Source organism: Parus major, chromosome Z (assembly GCF_001522545.3).
Source record: "Parus major isolate Abel chromosome Z, Parus_major1.1, whole genome shotgun sequence".
Lineage (NCBI taxonomy): Eukaryota > Metazoa > Chordata > Aves > Passeriformes > Paridae > Parus > Parus major.
The window spans coordinates 12905162-12927594 of record NC_031799.1 but is presented as its reverse complement, the minus strand read 5'-3'; the positions used below and the strand labels follow the sequence as shown (position 1 = coordinate 12927594).

The window sequence follows — 22433 nt, the reverse complement described above, 5'->3', positions numbered from 1 at the left end:
CAGAAATACTCACTTTCCAAGAAATTCTGGCAGAAGGAAGTTTCTCATACTCTTGGAAACTTTACTCAGAATGAGAAGGGAGGGCTATTATTAGTTATTCCCTTAAGTTTTCTTTTCAAACCCAGCTATAGAAGAGTTTGAGTAAGAACACGAGTTACAGATTCACAGCTGACATCATAAGAATTCAAGGTGAACTGATAAAGAGAACCTGTCTCAATCATGACTCTCTCCAGGCACTGTTTTTGACAGCCCCACCATATGAACTTCTACACATGTATAAACAACTTTCACAAAAATGGGTAATACTGAAGGTGAAAAGACCAGGTTTGCTCTAACAGTTCAAAATGGCTCACAGAGCTTTATCAGCTTCATTCTTTCATCCGTCTGGAGGTAGCCACGCAAATGCTTCCCTACTTACAATGCTAATGCTTCTTGCAAAGGCTGGAGATGACAATGTTAGATACTACTTTGGATCATCCTCAGAGAAGAATAAAAAATTATTGCCAAAAAATTCAATCTCCACGGCATGTTCAACTAAGGTGCACTGTGTTTTTTGGTTTGTTTTTGGGGTGGTATTTTGTGTTTTGGTTTTTTTTTTTGGTTTTTCTTTTTATGTGAACAACCCATTGCAAAAAGAGACGTTCGTATCAGGGGCAGATGAAGCCGCCCGGGAGCCGGCTGCCAGGGATGTCGGGTCCCGGCGCGGGGCACTGAGCCGAACCACCGCCAAGGTCGTGGAGGTTCTGCTGAGGCCCACGACCACCAGCCGCCACCGGGGCCCCGAGCGCCATCGCAGGCACGGGCGCCCGGCCGGCGGCAGCCCCGCGCTCCCTGAGGGCTCAGCTGCCGGCCCCCGGCCCGGGCCGCGGCGCTGGGGCCGGGGTGCCCGGGGCCGGGGCTGTGCGGACCCGCCAGGGCCGGGCCGTGACGCCGCTCCCTCGCCAGCCCCCGCGGTACTTGGGGCGGGACCGCCCGCGGAGTGCCGAGCCCGGCAGTGCCGTCCGGCCACGCCGCGCTCGGTGCCGGCCCCGAGGGCTCTCCCGCCGCGCCGCGGGGAGGCGGCGGGGGCCCGGCGGGGCGGAGGGAGGCGGTGCCAGGCGGGCGGGGCCGGGGCTCGGCGGGGCTGTGGCAGCGGCAGCGGCGGTGGCGGTAGCCGTGGCCGGGACTGGGCGAGTTGGAGCGAGCGGCGGCGGCGGTACAGCTGCGGCGGCAGCATGGCTTCGTCACAGGGAAAGAACGAGCTGCTCTTCGCCGACTGGATGGCAGCGCTGCCCGGCAGCCTCCACAGCACCCCGCTCACCAACCTGGCCATCCCCGGTGGGTGCTCCCGGCTCCCCGCTCCGCGGCCGCCCTACGCCGGGAAGGCGAAGCGCTCTCCGCGGTTCAGTGCCCCACGCCGCTGGGGAGGCTCCGCGCACCGGCCGCGCTGCCGCGGGGCTCCGCGGTAGATCCCTTACCGCGCTGCCGCGGGGCTCCGTGCCCGTCCCTTATCGCGCTGCCGCGGGGCTCCGTGCCCGTCCCTTACCGCGCTGCCTTGCACTGCCGGTGGGAAGTGGGTGGGAGCGAGCGGGGCAGGTGCGGGCAGAGGCACCGGCGGGACGCGGCTCCGGCGGCCCCGCGCTCTGAGCGGCTGTGGGGCGGCGGGTGCGGAGTGCTCTGCCTGGTGTCGGGGAGGGATGGGAGTGTGTTCCTGTACCGCCGGACTGGCATAACAGCCCGAGCAGTCAGCCTCGCCTTGGACCTAAATGCCACATACTGCCCCTTTCCCCGTAAACTTGTGCGGCGAGGTCGGTCGGAGCGGGGACGGACGCAGGGCTGCGGCTGCGGGAGGGGAGGCAGGCTGCGGCAGTGTGCGGCTTCATGTCATGTCGCTGTCAGAAAACGCTCGATCTCAACAAAATTTTAAATAAGATGAGATGGCAGGTGATGGTGTTCAGACTACGAACTCTTTCCTGTCTTTTCAGTATGTTTTCTTTTGTAAGATATTAGCTGTGGCTGTAGACTTAGGCAAAATACGTGTTATAATGCAAACCAGTAATTGATTCAGATGATCTCTGGTTTGAGGGAGCACCTCAAGGTTTTGCAAGACCTCTTTTCCAGGATCTTTCGTTTCTAGGGTGTCTGAATGGAATGAGGTTTCAGAGATGCTGAAGCTCTAATGTCTTTTAAGCTTCTTAGGAGAAATGTTCACTTCTTGTAAGTTTCGTGTAGTAGCTACTCATATTACATTAGTTTTTATAATGCTAAAGACACTTTAGGACAATGTAATAGCAGCTGATATTTCCGAGAATGTGTTTTCTATAGTTTCATTTAGACACAAGTGTGCCCTTCTAAAATTAAGTGTCTCTTAGTTTCTGACGGTTTACACAAACTATATCTAGCATTTGGTACACTGAGTGTTGCTGTTGGTTGAATATATCTTGTATAAGATTGTGTCCCTTCAAAGCATAGGAACCCAGGATCAGCAATTGTTACATCAAGTTCAGTTGGAGCTGCAAAAATCTTTCTGTGTAATAACTTTTCATTAACTCACAAACTGTGGAACGCTCTTATGGATTATTGGCATGATGAGAAATTACTCTCTTTTGGATGCATGGCCGTTTTTCATGTAACATGTATTGTTTCAGAGACTTTTTTTCTGGCTTGAGGAGATACGATGAAACTCAACTTGCTTTCAGATGCAAGAAATTGCCTTTGTTATTCATCACCATTAAGTGGCTTCCTCTACCAAAGGAAGCATCATGAGGCTGTTCCTGGTACATTTATCTCACCAAGATCTCTCTGCTACTTTCTCACGGTCTCTTTCTAAAAACTGTCCACAGTTTTTCTGCAGTGGACATTTCTCAGAGCTTTGGCAGTAATAATGCAAGCTTTCACACCTTGTTACCATGTTGAAATTAAAAACAAGCAAAGCAATCAAACTTACGGTGGGCTGTGCCAGTTAATACCAATATAGCATTTAGCAGTGGGCAAGGCTCTAAGTGCAGAGACTGATCCCTTACATTGGCAGAACAATTTTGTTCGTGTGACAGCAATGCACACAGACTGCTCTTTGTGAAATTAGCAGAAAAGCTTACATGATTTGAGTGGCATAGTGTTAAGACCCTTGAAATTTGTCCTTCTGTTAGTGTAAATTGACACAGACCTCTTGTATGCCTGTCTCACTTTTGAAATGCCAGGTTTGGCAAATAGAGTCTTACGGGGAGGGTGGGAATGTAGTTCATGTGAATTTGTCAGCAAGGGAGCATGGCACACAAACTATAGGTGTCAGTGCAGTTTAAATACTGTCTTTTAATGGTAGATTTTTTATTATATTAAACATGCAATGTGGACATGCACAATATTAAGTACAAGAGCTAACATGGGATTGGTTTCATCCTTTAAGAAGAAATAACCTTTAAGACATTCATAATATTTGTATGAAAGTTTTCTCCCGTATATCTACAGCTGAGCATTAATAATGTATGCATAATAGCTATTAGCATATAACTAGTGTTCAAGTTGTTAATGCAAGGAATGTGCATAATCCAAACCTTCATGTGTCAAATCTTTATAGTTTTAACCTGTGAATTTTTTACTGTTTTTGAAGTTTGTGTTTAAGTACTAAAGTATTCATAGCATTTTATTTACATTGCCTGTTTTTTTCTCCTTACCAGAAGAAGTTAACAGTACATTTTTTTATTCTTTTTTTCCAGCAGGATTTAAACTTCACTTGCGCAGTAGGAATACTGATTTTGACCTTAATTCAGCTGGATGAAATTCAGTTCTGGAGCCAGAGTCCAACAGTCAGTCCAATGCTAATGTTGAAGAAAGCAAACGAATAGCTTAAAAATGTTAGAATGAATTTTCCATTACAAAGGGTGTTCCACTGTATCAGGGGGGAATGTTGTTTTAGAAATCATCACTACATTTCTCATTGTCCAGAAGGAATGCTTGGAACTGAGGTGATACACTCTGTTGTCTCTACACAGGCATGCGTGTATCGTTTTAGCGGTTGCAAAGAGAAGCACAAACCCCATAATACTCAGTCATGACTGTATTTAAACAATATGTTGAAGGAATGTTCTGTTCATAATATGTTTAAAAGCGTTGCTCACACCCTTCTATTGTTCAGTTGCTAAGCTTATGCAGGTACAAGTTTGGACTATTTACAACCCCTTATACTTTTGTAAATAACAAATTTGTGCAGGATTTTGATAGTATTTCAGTAAGTTCTTCTACTCATTTCATTCTCTACAGTTTGAGCTAGGTCCTTCTGTTTTCCCAACTGCAGGAACTCTCTAGATGAGACAGAAATCTCTAATATAGCATTATATAGCCAGCTGTGTCCATCAGAAACTTTTCTATTTGAGTTTCTTCCAAGTATGAAGATGATGCATTTTCTATGAGTTTTTCTTCTTTCTTGAGCTGAATATGTCTGAGTTCTCTTATGCTGCAAGTGGAAGATTTTCCTGAAGTGATAATGGTAGCAAGCAACAGTATACACTCTTTGGAAATAAAATAATCTGTTTGTTTCCAGAAAATGCCACACATACTTAATCTTCTATTGCTATAACTATTAGAATACTGAAAGGGTATATTATTTGGACTTTGGGCCAAGATGTAGTCTTCTAATTCTTGCAAACTGCCTCTTGTGTTACAGGATCTGCCTCACTAAACTCTCAACTCTTTTGGCAAAAAGGAAGGTGGAGGACTGTGGATTTTGGTCTTTGGGGGAGGATATCTTTCATTAGTTGGAAAAATGTGGCTTTGTCAGTGTCTATGCCTCTTTGACCAGGATAAGAAATAGGTTTTTGTAGGCATTGCATGTTTATAGGACTGATTTTTTTGTGCTCCAAAGCTGAGGCTGAAAGGTGAGGTATGGAGAACCTGTATATTCTGCTGTGTCAATGCACCTTGCTTAATCTGATCATATCAATTACATGCAGTGCAATAAATAGACATCAGTAGGCAGCATTTCCTTATGAATTGTTCCACTTACTGATCAGTAAACTTTCTTACTGACAGTCTTTAAATATGTGTCTAGTTTAATATCAGAGTCTGAACAAATAATTTGTGTTATCATTGTTGCCTTTTCCCCTGATGCTAATATTCCAACTCTGAGAAGTCCATAAGAATAATTTATGATGGAAAAGAGTATTTTCTTCCATAAGTAACTCATTTCTCCAACAAAACTGATACTAGCCTAAGATCTGCCATATGAGCAGTCTTGATGCATTCTAGGGGCATGTCTGTATAGTGTGGGTAAAGTCTTCTGAATGAATTTAAGACCTAGAATATCTCTCGAGTGCATAACTTTCCAGAGCTGTGATTCTTCAGGCTTTTGTTTCACAGGAGAGTTTCTGATTTCCGTGTGCAGATGAAACCTCTGACCTCGGCATGTGTTCTTGTTGCTCAAGGATGCAAAGTAAGCAATACAATTCTCTTGAAAAATATTTGTCCATGACCTCATTGGCTTCTGTGGTTTTTCAGATGGGAATTTATTTTTTTTTTTGTATTTTGACTATATTTAAAGTTCTTTGTCTGTCAGCTGGAAAGCAATTACTAGACACAGCAGAGCTACCTTGTCTCACCTCAAATAAGAAGCAGTTGTCAGGTGGAATTTTTTAATACCACCCATCTTTATAAAAAGGCTCTGAGACTTCAAATTTCTATTTCCCACTATCATCATACTTTGAAAAGAAAGAGCAAGACCTCATAGGGAGTTATTTTACAAAGAGGAGGATGTGTGTTAGTGTTAAATGTCAAAGATGTATTACGATATTTGAAGATGGTATGGGGAGACTTGGGAAAAGCTACTTAATGCAACTGGAATATTTTAGCCTCATTTGTGAATGATAGCACTGCTGCGTTGACATAACAGCTCTGTTTCAAATTTTTTAACTTCCCTTGTAATAGCTTGAAAATGTTCAAGTGATATTTTGTTTCTTGGGTAGACGTTCCTCATTTTCCACCCCATGGGGAAATTCTTTCATCTTAAAAAAGGCTAGAAGTTCTTCCTTGCTGGTTATGTAGACACACAGCATTTTCACTGTTTAAATGTTATTAAGAAACACTTTAATTCTGAATAGCCGATGATTTGGATTTGGCTTAAGAGTGAAGAGTGATTGTCTTAGGGAAGCAGGAACTGTTTCACCCTTGTTTGTCTGCTCATGGTCAGCAGAATACCTGTGCTTCACTTGCCTGGGTCCAATTCTGTACAAAATCAGCCTTGCCTAGAACTGTAAACTGATGATGCAGGTAAACATATAAATAAAACTGTAATGCAAGTTGCCCATTAGCATTTGACACACATATGTACCTAAAAGAATTCTTTATTTTCCTGTTGTGCCTTGCACTCCATTTTCAGTGTTTTTTTACCAGAAATAAGTGCCTTATTCTTTCTTTTCTTATCAGAAAATGAGCAAATATCCTTATAACTTTCCTTTAGGATAGCTCTTTTCTAATTTGTTGCTAGTCTTTTTACATCAACCACTTTTATCCACAAAACAGTTTCTCACTGTCCTTGCACATGCTAATGTGTAATTTCCAGCCCTTTCAAAAATATTTCTATGTGATACGGTTTCCTGTGGCATTCACCATTAATTTCTCCTACTGTGACATGTTTCTACCACACACAAAATAAAGCTGTTTGGTTACTCACACTGCCGCAAAAATCAAACAGTTCAAACCCTTCGGTTACTTGCCCATCTGCTACCAGAGGTAATTCGAAACTGCTTTTGCTTGGTTTCCCAACAGGGGCTGTTTATTAACCCAGCAGTCTCTGTCCACTGTGTCTCCTGCAGCTCAGTTTCAGCAGAACTGCCTTCTCCAACCTGCCTCGCATCCTGCCACCGTGGCAGGTGTGGCAGAGGGAACAGCTTTGTTGCCATCTGGAATTATTTCTGTCTTTCCAGCTCAATGAACGGAGGGGGTTTTTTATTTCTTATCTGAAAATTTCTTGACTCTTCTTTGTATCCAAACTGCCCTTACCTTCTGACAGTCATTAACTTTGTGTTTGGTGTGTGTTTTATATTTGGTAATTTCCTATGGTTCTTACTATACTGTAGCTTGAACTCTTTTGTGCAGAATGGATCTTGCTTTGAAGATGCTCAGCTGTGAGACACACTCAACTGTGTAAGTAGTTTAAAGTGCAAGTCTTAGGTATACAAAGTTATGCAGACTGTAACTTTAAACTCCCTAAGAGTGCTGGGCAACCTCTTCTACTGTTATGTGTAGAAACAATAATTAAAATGCTCACTACTTTTTTAGAAATTAAGTGTATGTTATTTATAAATACTCTTCAGATTTAGTAGACAGATTTGTGTTTAACCATTCTACTCTTCAAAGAGAAGCCAGTTCCAGGGAGAATAACTTCCTTTGCCATCTTGTCCTTAGTTCAAAGCAGGTTCAAATTATAGGTGTTAATTTGTGAACAGATGTCCTTGTGCAGTCCCTACCGTATAGCCCTTGGGACACTACAGACAATATAATTGTGAAGAAATGTGGTTCAAAATCTGAAGGTTTGGATTTTAATCTAAATTTTTGCAAAGTGGAATGGTTTTTCATTTGACCTACTCTAGCAAACCTTTGTTTAATCTTTTTCCATTATTTTGAGCAGCTATATAGTGTCAGCTAATAACTATACATAAAGGCTGAAATATATTCTTTCATTTTAGAAAGTCCAGGTTTCTATTTTTCTGTCTATTTTAACACCATCTCAGCTTTCACCATAATCTAATTTAAAACAAATTACTAAAACAGTTTTCAGATGCTTTGCCATCTTTTAAAATGATGTCTCTGTTCATATTAAATAAAGTTAATCTTTGGTTCATCCAATCTCTGAACTGATTTGCTCACATACTTCATGCTTAAATACTTACTGTTTCAACTGTGAAAATAAAAGTTTGCAAAATACTGAAAGAAGATAGAGGATGGAAAGAAGAAATGGATTTCCCTTGTTGTGGTTCCAGGCTTTGCTGCCTTCTGTGTATGTCACTTAGGATGTTTCAGATGATTGGAGATACATGACATGTGCTGCTGCCATCAAGGCAAAAACCTATCCATGAAGTCTACTGCATTATGAATTTTGCTCGTAATTTATAAAAGCCAGGATAAAGGGCACCGAACTAATGTAGCCTTTAATAAATTCTGCAGCTATTTTTTTTTAACAAAACGAACTCCAGTGAGATGAGTAGTGTACTTCATGATTTACCTTGTTGTCATGCTGTCATCCATAATGGTTTTGTGTTTGAATATAATTTTTTTTAATCCTATTAAACGTTTGGCTTTTATTTATACATTGGCAGCCATGCAGCTTGGTTTTATAATTATGAAAGGTTGCTAAACTGGGATTTAAATGAGAGCAAGAAAAATGTAGAAAATATGAGTTACATGTAGTGCTGTGCAATCAAATTGATGCTTTAGATCTTCAAAGGTTATTAGTTTGTTAGTTTTGCTAAATCCTTCTGTTAGAACTTGGACCTTCCAAATACATGCTTCAAAAATACATGTTTCAGGCTAGTCTGGGTATTAGCACCAAAACCAAATGGCATGTTTGTACCTCTCCTGAACCAGCATGTGACTGGAATTGTCTTCTGGTGTTTCACTCAGATGCCTGCCATTACAAGGTAGAAGAGAAATGGAAACACATTTTCATTAACATAATTAATTAACATCTATTGACACATTTTCATTAACTGTGAAATTGCTGAATGGTCTTAAGACAGCTGTTAGAAATCCCAAAACTCCTGATGGAAATTTCTGCCATGTTTTCTGATTTGTAGGGTGGGTCTAGTAATCTCAAAGATACCACTGATACTAAGGCTGGCCTTGCTCTTAGGAGGAGCGCTGGATTAGGTAGTCTGCTCACCGGCTTATAGAACATTTCACTGACCCCTTGTGCTTTGCAAGGAAGGGTGTTTGTTTTACACTGCAAAGCTCACAAATGTTTTTGGCGGAGTGCTGCTTTCCATCCATCGTGCATGCTACCTTTGTCAGTGGGGAAGTTTGAGCAGGTGCTCATTCTAGGTGCTAGCACAGGAATCCCAGGAGATTTGCTGCTTAGTCTTCTTTACTTCTGTTGAAACCCTCATATTTTGCAAGAATGTTCTAAATTGTGTTCACAAATACTGTATCAGAAGCCATGCAAGCTGAGGTAGTGGTGTCTCTTGTATTTCATGTGTGAGGATGTGTGTTCCCATCATGTGATGCAAAAATGTGAGACACTTGGATGGGTTCCATCAGATTTGAAGTGCCTGAATCTCCAAAGGGGCTCACCTGTGGGCAGATCAGGAGATCACTTTGAAGCTGCTGCAGTAGGCACCTGCCAGTTGCTTTTTCCATTGCTGGAAAGCAGTGAAGATTGTGTTGGCACTCTGCATGGCACCATGGGAGGAGTAATTCGTTCACTGGAGTAAACAGGCTGGATGAAGCTGGTTTTGAACAGAAATTCCCCACTTAACCTAAGCCACAAAAAGGGGGAGGAGGATATTGATTGGAAGAGACAAAGATCTAGTTTGGACACTGAGTAGTATATGCTATGTTTGTCTGTATTAATCTGCATCCTCACTGCACTAAAAAAAACCCACTTTTTCAGTATTTTTTTGGTATAGAAAACCTGTATGTTTAAATTCAGGACACTCAGATGATACAAAAACAAACCCGGAATTATCTGTTTTGGGCCATGTTTGTATGTTAGTTTGTTCAGTTTGTTCTGTTTTTAATGGCTTAACTTTTCCCCACCTTGTATAGTTCTCTCACCATTTCCATGGTTGAAGCGAAACTTTGCCAGTGGTATGGAAATACTCAGTTTTGATGAACTGTGATCTGCAGCACATTGCTCGGTTGGAGTTCTGCCTTCCTCTGCTTCTGCAAAATTGACAGCCATTCTTCTTTCAAGTAGGAGAGATCACCTCAAAACAGGTGCTGTCCAGGCTGGGAACGGGGAGCACATGTCTAGACATGCTTCAAGGCTTATCTAGGAGTGCAGGCTCTTGCTGTGAGAGGGAGCTGGACTCATGCCCTTAGCCAAGTGTTATTTAGTGCATGTGCTGAGTGAGTGTTTTGAGAAACGTTTTACAAGTTGACAATACATAAGGAGAAAACAAGCCAGCTTCAGTAATTTTTGGATGTAGCTGTATTATAGGGGAAACAAGCCAAGGGATACTGTGAAGGACGTGAACAGCACATGTACAAATGAATGCTGTTGCTTCTGGTGTGCATGAGGTGGGTTTCCTTTAGAAATCACAGTGTGTAATATGGAGAAAACTGGAATTTCTAATGCTAGTTTTAATGAACTGGCTAGCAATGCTTCAGACTCTCCTTGCTGAAAACAGGGTGTGAATCAAAAAAAAAAAACACTGACTTTGAGAGCTTAGAATGGTGTGGTGGTGGTGGTACCACAAAGAAATGGTTAGCTTTTGTGCCATTATATATTTGGCTGTCACGTCCTCCTGCCCTGCAGGAGTGAGAACAAGTCACTGTAAGGCTGGATGATCTGGTCCATGTTGGGATTTCAGTTCCTAGCTGCTTATTGGTATGCTTTGTACACCACAGAATTCTTACTGTTTACTTCGAGGCTGCATCCTTCACAAAACCAAGAGTAACCTCTGCTATCAGAAAGTGACTTCAGTTTTGCAGGAGAGTCCTGTTTGTATCTGGATAAATAAACAGAATGAGGATTAAATTGAAACAGGGTTAAACTGGGTGAAGGTGAAGGTCTAGGGCCAGGGGGAGAAGTGCTGTGCTGAAGGGAGATCAAAGGTGCAGTTAGTTTAGTGCCTTGACTCTGGTGTCATCTCTGATCTGTGTCATGGAAAAGGCTCAAGGACAAGGTGAGAATAAAGGAATATTCCTCCCTACACATATTCCTTTACTCTTCTGGCCTGTGTAGTTTTCAGAACTGGATTTTACCTTTATTCAGCATGGCTCTCCCATATGAGAGATAAGGTTTCTTAATCTACAAGCTATTGATCCTGGGCTGTGAATTACCTTGAATTTTCCTACAGAGGAAGATGATGGTGTTTTGTTGTCATTTTTAGATTTTATTAATTGGTTTCATATTTCAAAAGGTATTCAGAAGTGCTGATAAACAAATTAAATTCCTTGAAAGCAGCTTCTCTAAGCCAAGTGAGAGATAATACCTTTTCATTTTGAAATTGCTATTGTCTACAGGAGCATGCTGTTCTTGCAACGCAGAAGACGAGAAGCAAAATGCAATCCCTTTTGCATCTCGGTTTCCATCAGGTGTTACTTCAGCTCTGTCTTAAGTGTGGAATACAGGCCAGAAATAGGGGATTTGTAAAACCAATAGAGACAGAGAGAGGTATTCTACTAGGAAATGATATGTGAAAGTGGGGATAGGATAACATGCCTGTTTTTCTGCCTGCTAGATTAAAACAGTGCTTACAAGTTACTGTATAAGACAAAGTAATGTGTTTTAAAAATTCACACCAATTTACAGGCAAACCAGGAAAGTTCCAGGAGGAGAGAAGGGAACTAACTATGCTTAAAGTGATTTTTTTTTCTTAAGTTCAACTCAATTCATGGTTTGGGTGCTTTTTTTCCCTTTGGATGAGTTTCCAGCAGTTTATTGGATAACAAGATTCACTCACTGAGAGGAGAAATTTTAATGTGAATATAACTGGTTTTCCACTACCTCATACCATGTGTAAATGCAGATCTGTATGAAATGTCACTAAAGCAGAGCAGTAACTGTATTTTTACTTTGAGCACTGTGTAGGGTGGAACTGAGGCTGCCTCAGTTAGCTCTTGATGAATAAATTGCTCTGAACATCTGAAGAAAGCAATGCTGACTAGATGATGAACTTAAATATGGCCCTCTAAAATACCCAATGTAATGCATTTGTCAGAAAGAAAAGTACTGGCTTAATGTTGCTTATAGTTTTAAAGTGAACCATTATTAAATAGCTACATTAAAGAAAAAAAAAAAAGTATTTTCAGAGTGAAAAAAATCGCAAGATTTATGGTTCAGTTTTATCCAAAAATTCTATTGTCTTTGCTTATTGCCTAAATATAAACCAGAGAACAACAAAGGAAAAGCAGGTTTGGGGATTTTACTACTGCATTACAAAGTCAGCTGACACATACACTGTGATGACTAATGGTGTTAGATCAGACCCTTATGTACAGAAGAGAAGAAAATAGAATATAGTCTAATTGATTATTTTGAGGCTGAAATACCACTAAGTAATACTTTGGATTTTATCTGTATTGTAATGGTGTTTGAGGTAGCAGGCCTTTCACAGACTTGCTCCTTTTTACTGTAGAAAATACAGTGTATTAGCATTTATTTGTAATAATATGCTTTAATATTTAGACCAAAGTATTTCAAAAACAAGCTAGCTTTTTTTCAAAGTTTTAACATATATTTTAAGATGTTGATGCAATTGAAGTCAGGAGAACTCTTGGAACAAGATATGTAAAGGCTGAAATTTCTGGGTTTTGTTCTCCCAATGCAGATGTAGTGATTTTTTTCCTGGAATTACTGTGGAATTGAGATAGGTGTTGAAGCAGAAAATACTCTTCAAGGAGGAGCTTTAAAATTTGGGTTATTTGAGGCTGCATACAGTTGTTTCATAATAGCAGTATTGCTCTGTCTTCTGAAGCTTGTAACACCAAGGCTCATCATACCTCTTTTGAACAGCTTTTTCCAAAAGACCAATCCTCTTCCTTTGGTCTCTGATCTAGGCTGGATTTTCATGTTGCATGACTGTGTGGTGGCTTAAAAGCAGATAGTTTAAATTATGCTGGGGAGAACAGAAGAGCAGCTGTCAAAAACACCGCATGGATTTCTGTATTGCATTGAAGGTAAGGATTTATGGAGTTTTGATACCTGGACTGGGCACTGAGAACAGTAGTAGAGCTGGAGATCCCTGAGACATCACAGTGCAAGTGATCAGACATGGTGACTTCTACACTGTTCCTGCCAAGTAGATACAGCTCTATACCAGCTTGTAAAAAGTCACACTGGTGACTAGTGGTGAAGCTGGCTAGGACAGGGCTTCTGACTTCTGGCTTTTGCTGATGCTTGAGCCAAAGACATAGGCTTAAAGCTTGTCTGAAAGAAATGTCCAGAGCATGGAAAGTGTGGGCATGTTTTAACCATCTCCATAGCCTCCATATTAAACAGTAATTATAAAGGATTCATTTTCTCTATTATGACAGGATGTTTTTCCATGTTTTGTTGACAGGAAAACTAAATTACTTGATTAAAATTGGGGATGCTGAGGCAGGAATAGAAAATTAACCTGTGTTTTATAGATCTTAATTAAGTGACTTGACCTTTAAACCATGCATTTTCCTAAGCATAGAGGAGAAAGAGGGTATGCACAGCTTCTCGTGACAGCAGACATGTCAGGTTTTTATGTCTTGTACATGACATTTGTGTACTTTGCACTATGTCAAACCAGCAAGGGAAGGAAACATTTTACACAGGAAAGCAAAACGTGCATCAAATGCTATGGCATACAGAAAACTGCATTGCATCACCCACCTCTGAAGTTGTCTCTGAGAAGAAGGACCAACCAGAGGTGAGACCAAGCTGTGAGTGGTTTGGCAGATCTCCATGGATTAGAGGGTGAGCTGCAGGAGATAAAGTTTTTGGCCTCACTTGAAAATCAAATAAAGGGTTACAGAAGCTCCAGCTAAATGGGAAGTTTGCAAGCTCTGCAGAGCAAGGGAGGCCAGTTAGCAGCTTATTCTGAATCACATTGGGGGTTGCATGTGCTGTCTTGGAGTTATATGCAAGCACTGCCTCAACACTGTACTGGATGTTCTCTAGTGGCATCTGGCAGCACTTCTTCCCCTTTCAGTCTGGGAACCACAGACAGCTGGTTTTATCTGCATCCTTCAGTCACCTGTGCAAAGAACCAAAGTGTGGGATTGATTCCTGATGTGAAGTTTATTAAGCAAGTTGCGTATTGCTGTAATCTTTAATGTATTTTAGTGGGGAGAGAGGCAAGGTGTGAGCACTTGGAAGCCTCATAAACATTGCCTCAAAGCATGAAGGCACCAATAGTTTCATCCATGCTTCCAAGATGATGCAAGAGAGAGAATAAAGTGAAAATAAATAAATAAATTTTCTAGAGGCTGGAGGGATGCAGATGAGCTGTTTGGGTTACTACCCTAAATCTCTGCCTGTAGATTAGGTGTGAGCACTGCCAGATTTAGCCCAACCTCTTTGCAAAGCATTGCTTCAGAAAGCATCTAGAGCATATCCCAGGAGTCTTTTGTTAGCTGATTTTGCTTTGAAGACTTCAGAAAAAGTTAAGGAAAATGTATGCTCAGAAAGAGGGGACACAGGTATTAATTACACTGCTGTTGGGGAAAATAAGTGAAATTTACAGTAAAAAGGCTCGCATTTTACTGCTAAATAATGGGATATACCTAGGCATTTCACCAGCTGCTACGTTTTTTATGGGCTTTGAAAAGACTATTTTACTTCTGCTGTTCTTATGTGTGTTCTGAAAATATGCATTGCTACGATACCCTTATCTTGTAAATTTTGTACTCAGGACCCCTGTTCGGAGAGAGCTGCCTATATACCATTGCAGCCCAGGCCTTACTTTAAAAAAATGTCAGTGTGAGAGGATTTGCTGTGAAGTTTTTGTAAAACAAATGATAAACCATGCAGGTAAATGGTTTCTGCAAGCTCACAGCAGAATGGAGCTGTGTTCTGACAATTTGGTGCTGCGATCAAGCAATGTTGCAGTATTGAAATACTTCATGAGTTCCAAGCTCGGATGTTTAAAGTGAAAACTGTTGACAAAATTTTTTATAGCTTTAAATTTTTTATAGCTTTAATTTCAATTGGAATATCGAATTACAGAAGTCCTAAAAGGTTGTTTGCCAGTAGGCCTATGCCTGCTGTTACACACTTCCTGCTGCTCTTGTCAGTGAATTCACAATGACTTCCGAAAAATAACTTCAAGGAATTTGTTTGGGGATGAAGAGTGAGGCTGATTAATGACTTTGTCAAAGCAACAGGTTAAAACTTCTTTACAGTTATCCTGTTGTGTATGATACTTCCTAAAAAAACCAAAATAAATATTGATAGCAGTGTTTGCATCCAGTCAATCTGAATGGCTTGCTGGTCAAGGCAGCACTGAACTGGTAAAACTAGGTACTGAACAGGGAGCTTCTTCATTGCTGCAGTGTTTGGGTCCTATTTCATTTAATATTTTTTCACTAACAACCTAGCTGAGAACAAGTTCATTATTGAAATATACAAGTAATACCAATGTAAAGAAGCACATGAAAACACTGGCCTCTATTGCCTCACAGAGAAATGGACTTGATTTGGATAAAAATAAACTGAAAGACAGGTTTTTTTCAGAAGAGGGATTTGAAACATTAAATTCAGGAAGAGACTTGGAAGGTGATAGAGGCTGGGATTATGAGAGGTGAGGAAGCTGGGAAGAAATCACCACTGCTGTCCTTAGCCACATGCTCAGAACCATGATGGTTAATGAAGAAGAGGTGGGTCGGGCTGCAAATGAGATGCAATATTCACAGAATAAGTTGATTGGACAGGACTCACAAGGCCCTGCACAGAACCATCCCTAAGAATTGCACTCTATGCTGGATAACGTGGATGGGTTCCAGGAGCACCGGTCATCATCTGTCCCAGCCGATGCACCTGTGTGCTGCAGGTTGGCAGCATGTCCGTGAGGTTTACTCATGAGGGAACTCTCCACAATACACTTCCAGAAACTTCTCAAGAGATGAAAAGTGTTCATCCATGCCTTGTTGATTTATCTTGAAGTGACATTACTTTCTGGCAGAAAGCATTTAGAAGAAGTAGTTCAGAGAGAAGCAATTAAAATGTGTTTATATTTCTCCATCAGGGTCAAGTATGGAAGTGTATTGTAAATTTAGAGAGTTTGCTGCTAATCTAGACTATGGGTGATTTACCACTACTGTTGTACAAAACTTGATGCTGTGAATTCCTTGGTAAATGGTTTTCCTATGCCATATGGAAAGGGGGAGGCACTGGATTACTGAATTTTTTTACATGACTTGACTTGCTCCCTGAGCTTTTCTCTGCAGGGGGCGTCTTAAGCTCTGTCAAAATGCAGTACTCTTTCATAGTGCAGTTTTGTGAGGAGTAGATCTGTCTGGTAAAGAGCCAACATCTGTGACTTTGGAGCCTGTGTCTAGATTGTTGTGTGTGTGGCAGAGTCTGAACCAATGAAATTACAGCCTGATGATTATGGAGAAATCACTACTTATCAAGCAGCAAATTTTAGATTCTTTTTCTCCTACCAGTGAGGTCTTTTACATGAACCAGCCTTCTGATAGGATTGTTTATACTATAAGAAACCTCTCCTTACTGGAGGATGACAACCTCCAGTTGGGCCTTAGTTACTGATGTAACTCAGGTGAGAAGTAAATTTACATTTTAGTTATTTGCTGGAGTCAAAGCAGATTCTATCCTAGAGAAAATGTAAAGCAGGGAAGACACAAGGAAATATATTAAAAATTAAAAGTAATACTACTTTTCAATATATGGTGATACTTCGAGGTTAGCTGTCCCTGACCCATGGGACAGACCTGACCACAGCTGCTAGCTATTGTCTGTAGCTCACTTACCATCCGATTTCAGCTGCACTGGCTCAACTATTATTTTTGGGTACTGCCTACACTGTTGTTGTTCTCTGGCAGCATTTCATCCTTAACCTCTGCAAGATCCAGAGAGAAAATTTGATCTCTCCACGTGTTGTTCTGGGGTGCTAGTCACATCTTTTGCTGTAGAAATGCTTCCATAACATGAAGACAAACGAAAGGTCTGGTGATATGGAATAAACTACTAGTGTCTCCCTCTCTGAAACTTGTAATATGCACCGAAAAAGAATTCCTGCTACTTTCAATTTGCACAGTTTCTGAATATGTATGTTAAAATGCCGGGGTTCCTGTTGGGAGTCCACATGATACCAAATTATCATCTTTTTTAGGCAGTGACGTTGACTTTCTGAGATGTCCCTGTGTCTGCAAAGGAAAGAAGGAATCAAGCCAAAACCCCACAATCACAACAGCATTTGTTACTCTGTTGATTCTGTTTGAACAGCCCTTCCACCCCTAATGCAATCCTCTTTTTACCCTCATAAAGGCATTATGCCTTTCAAAGTGTGTTTGAGGTTCAGGTATGTGACAGTGTCATTCTGTATAAAAGTATGTTTTTGTCTGTGCTGTGCTCCATAATCACAGTTCTCTGGTTGCCTAGGAGGAGGCTATTGCTCTTTAGTATATCAAAGTTGAATTTTAAAGCCTCAAGAAGAGCAAATGATGAGGAATTCCTTATCCCAGCTAAAGGGAAGGGGAGGAAGCTGGCAATATCAGAAGATGCTGAGATCTTTTCCTCGCCTTTGCATTTCGGTCTCTGTATCCTTGGGTGTCAGCTGAAGATGATGTCCTGTAAGTTATTCCATGAACTGTCCTTTTAAAGCTTTTAATGACACATTTTATTCCAATACTAGAAATTATGAAATCCTGAAGACACCATTTGCTACATCAAGACCATGAAGAAAGTTGGTGTTAGAGACCCTGTGAGAGTCATATTTTTGATGGAGCTGTCTCTTCCTACAGGGTATGAAAATGTTTCTGAGTCTGATTAAAGAATATGAGCAATGATTTTTCAGAATGGCTTTCTGGTAGGATTATAACTGTAACAGCATACTCTGGGGGTAGTCAAGAAGTGAAATATAAATGTCATTTTTCTCCATATATATTCAGCTTGAAATTAAACTGCATGTTTTTACTGATGAGTTTGCTACAACAACTGATGGATTGAGAAGAGAAATCTGTTAAAAGTGAGATCAGAGTTCTTTCCAGAAAAAGCACTTCATCTTAGTGTGAGGTTTCAGAGTTGCTGTAGAGTCTATTGAATTGAATTATTCCATGGCTTGAACTGATTTCTTCCATGCAAGGCAACAGCCCAGCATCAATAACCACTACCTGTTGTGGCCTTAGAGCTAAAGAAACCTTGATCTGAAATGCCCTTACTGTTGTCCATTTTCCAATAAATCCTGTATTATGAGGAAGATAACTTGGAAAGTAACAAATGCATTTCTTCATCTGCAGTTGATGAAAGTTAGCAAAAAAGGAGTACTCCATTTGGAATGGACTGTAGGGATTCTCTCACTCAAAAATGAAAAATTTTACTTCAGTCATTGAAAGTGTATTATTTCAGTGATTGAAAACTGTATCAAACCCAAAGTATTTACTTCAAACCGAGATGTTGTGTTTAAAGTAACCTGTAAATAGCAGTACTGCTACCTCTGCATTGTCTTGTTCTCAAGAAGTGACCTTATGCAGACTTACAGGGAAAAGCAAGAGCAAGAACAGATCTGGTAGCTGCTTTGTATGCTCTTGCAGTTACATCAGCTACTAAAACTCACCAAAAAAAATTGCTTTTGTTTCACTGAAACACTTCTAAGTCTTTATGTGCTGCTGAATGGAGAGATGCATGATTTTTGAAGGCCATGAGAAATGTTCATCTAGTTCTGCTCAGAAAGTCTCTCAGGTCAGCCTCTTTGTTCTGTGAGTTTTTCCATATCTTGAGGGTTTTCTAACTTGTGTCTGGGTAATATTATGAATAGTGGATTTCTTGAAAAGGATTAATTTGCAGGTGGCTGAATGCTGCTGTACAGAATGCTGTACTTTAGTCAAACTACACATATTAATGAAAGCTTCCCTTTCTGTGATGTCTGAAATACAGATTTATTTTTTTTGTAATTTCTTTTTTAACTGCTTATGTTACATATTTCAGTTTTTGGTAATACAATCAGAAACAGAAGTTGTGGGATGGAAACTCCTGGCAAAGAGCCAAGATGAGCTGGAAATACTCAAGAATTAAAGTATATTTCAGCCTCCAGTGTTTTAAAGCCACTTCTCTTGCGGAGCTAGTTGTTGCAATCTATGCTTGTGGAACAGCCTATTCTAATATAATTTTGTAGTGAATCTATAGATATTGTCTGTTAATCCCCTTGGGTTTTTCTGTTCTGTTCTGTAAACCAACCATGTAAAATTACTTTCTTCTAAAATACTACCTTTCAGGCAGTCTTGAACAATAGAATGTGTAAGTGTAGATTGATAGTTCAACACACATAAAAAATTAATATTATTTCTTAGAGACTTAAATAATATAGGAAATATTTTATGGAAATGGACTACCTGTTAAATTAGGTATAACAAAAATAAGTGTTTTTTGGTTACCTGCATGACCTGGAAAATATGGTAGTCTCACCACTTTGCAAAGACTCTGTCAGAAACCAAACCATTACCACTACATTTTATTAAATAAATAAAATTTTAAGAAATTCTTCAAGAGACAGAGGCTACTTCTGACAAGGTTATGAAAGGATATTTCACTGCAATGCCAATTTTGCTGTCTGCTTCAGGAAGAGTATCACCTGGATGACTAAATGATTACTTCACCTGTACATGCTTGAAGCACTGAGTCATTCTTTGGCTTTTAGGAGCAGAAGTTTGGGTTTTGGGAGTCAGAAGCAGGCAGTGATTGCTGAAAATATTCACTTAGACATTATATAGAGAATCTGTGGGCTGGGACAGTATTGCTCTTCAGACTGAACAAGGAAGAGTAGTTGTGGCACAGTTAATCAAGGACATTTAATCATGGCTTCCACAATTTCTTATAACTAGTTTTTTTTTTCTTACTTTATTTCTTCCTTTCATAGTTATTTGACTTACTTGCTTTACGTAACAGATAGTGTAATCACATTGACTTGCAAAATTTTTTGTTTTCCTTACTCTTAACTGTCTTTTCACATTAGTTGTGGTATTTTTCACCTTCAATATTTCAAAAATCAAACTCTTAATTTACATTGGAATTAAGTATTTTATCTTCTAATCCTTTTTTTGGAAGAAAAAGTAATGTTTGGAAAGGGTTTTTCTTGGATTTTTCCATTGCTGCATTCCCTGCAGTAGAGTAAGATGTCAAATATGAACTGTTTAGAATGAATTTATAAACATAGACTGCAGTGGGTTAGATTGGGTTAGACAGAATAAGGCATAGCAATAAGAAAACACACTGTTTTCAGCAGCAATACTTTGTATTCAGTTTTTTTATCTAAAGTATAATCCTTTCATCATCAGAATTGCTTAGGTAGACTTTGTTCTCAAGATGATAGAAGCTTAAATTCTAAATGCTCACTCATATGCTCAAAACAGGAAAAGTCAGAATGTGAATATGGTGCAGTGTGGCTGTGACCCTGGTTCAGTAGCTTACAAACATTTGTGAGATAGTAAATTAAAATTACAAAAAGGTCTTTCTTGAATGCACTGACCAAGTGAACTTCCCTGAACACTTGCATAACCTTTGTTACATAAAGCAATTATGTGTGGGAAAACAGTTTGTGGGAGTTTACTCATCACTACTCATAAGAGAATAAATTGATGAATCTGACTGATAAATAGGCTGCAAAGTTCAGACAGTACTATTAGTCCCAGCCAAATTCACTGTTTGAAAGCAAACTGTTGACTAAGATAAACAGTATGAGTAGTGAATCCTATGCTTGGAGTGTGAACAACTGAGCTTTAACATAATGAATAAAAACATACAAGCCATATAAAGACAGGGAATCTTTTTGGTAGGTGATCAGCAGAAGAGTAAAATTAATGAAAATATTTTTAATTCCTTATGACTAGCACTGACCTCAGAAGAAACAAATATCTGTATGTATTTTCAGGCTTTCACATACTTAATATCAAGTGAAGATTAATAGAATGGAGATATTTTTCTGTGATACTTGACGTATCTAACAAGTGCTCTTTGGGATTTTGGCTGGCTTGCTCAGGTAACATGGACATATGATTTTACGTTCATGGGAATTGGTAAAAGTTCAAATTTTAATTACTAAATGCATCTAGAATTCATGAAACCATGCTCTCAAGAAGTCAGAGTTACATCACTGCTGAGGTCCATGTACATGTTGCCCTGAGCTGACCCGTTTGAACCTTAAGTAAATACATGTTGGCTCCCCTATGGACAAGAAGTTTTTTGTTTTCAAGACAATTTAAAAGTGACTGCATTCAGTGACCATGCTCAGGGTGCTTCTGTCTTCCCTAATGCAGGGCAGATTACTGTCTGTCTCAGTCTGGATGTCTTGCTGATTTTACCATGTGTTCTTTAATTCTTGGAAAGGAGAGTAAGTGGGATTAGGATGTAACAAATGATTGCAAGGATACATCCTAGCCTTTTGAAGGTGTCTGTACATGTTGCAGAGGTGTTCTTTAGGCTCACATTCAAAAGAGTCTTGCAAACTTTCTAATTCATATATATATATATATATATATGTATGTATGTATGTATGTGTATATATATATATGTATGTATATATATATAGAGGAAGATTTTTTTTTAATGTGTGTGTATACATATACACACACACACACACATATATATATATATTTACATACATATGTGTGTGGTGTATATGTCATTCATTCATTCATTCATGGCTTTTTCCAGCTGTTTTGTTAGGCTTTCACCTATACTGATCTGCTCAATTAATTATCTTCTCTGTACAGCTGTTCAAGGTAAAGAGGTTAAAACACAGTACTCCTTTTCTTCTCAGAGGTCATCACTATTTAATTGATACATTGGAGCTGGAAATATTTGGCATTCTTACCTTTGTGTCAGACACTAGCTGTGCCACTGATTTGAGAGGTGGTTATTAAAAGTACCAGAAAGATTAACCTTCTCTTTATCAAATACTGTAACCAGCTGAACATGGAGCTTTGTAGCTAACTTATCTCCTTGAATCTCGGTGAAAGGACTAGTATCAGTCATACTTGGGCTTCAAGACAACTCACTCACTTTTACTACAAAGAGATGCTTCAGACACTGGGGTTTCATTATTGAATTATAGAAGTTAGATCTTTGAAACACATTGTTAAAAATGGATTCACAGGACCAACCTGCCCCTCTTCCCTCTGTGCAAACTTGAGTGTTCTACTTGAGGGGTTGAAAATCAAAGATCTGCACTAGACTTGGGCACAGGTCTCACATGCTGAAAGGAATAGTTATGCATTGTTTCGTATCTTTCTGAACTGCTTAGAACTGTAGAGACACAGAATAGTTTCATTTGGAAGGGGCCTTGGAAGCTGATCTCATCCAAACCCCCTGCAAGAGGCAGGGCTGTCTTCATAAGCAAACACTTGTCAGAGATGAGCATGGTCTCACTTCGAGTCAGGTTAGACCGTCAGTCAGTGTAGGAGAGTTGAGGAGGGTTACTCTTCCTGTGCAGGGTACAGCAGGCCAAACTAATATTAACATGAACAGGGATTTGAAATTTCTCTCAATTTTTGGCTGCCACCAGTAGTTTTATTTCTCTTCCTTTGCAGTTTTTTGTCTGTTCATCTCTTCTCCTTGTAGAATGTAAGATGTCTAGGGCAGACACTGCCTGTGGCTT

General features: G+C 40.0%; 1 protein-coding gene across 1 annotated transcript in view; it reads left to right on the top strand.

Moving 5' to 3' along the window:
• The first annotated feature begins 1134 nt into the window (after positions 1–1134).
• The window catches only part of PLCXD3 (phosphatidylinositol specific phospholipase C X domain containing 3), a 75032-nt gene continuing 53733 nt past the window's right edge, over positions 1135–22433 (top strand). Inside the window, exon 1 of the mRNA XM_015652097.1 lies at positions 1135–1317. Coding sequence (XP_015507583.1) covers positions 1215–1317 — 103 coding nt within the window. The 5' untranslated portion in view covers positions 1135–1214. The remainder of the gene's footprint in view (positions 1318–22433) is intronic.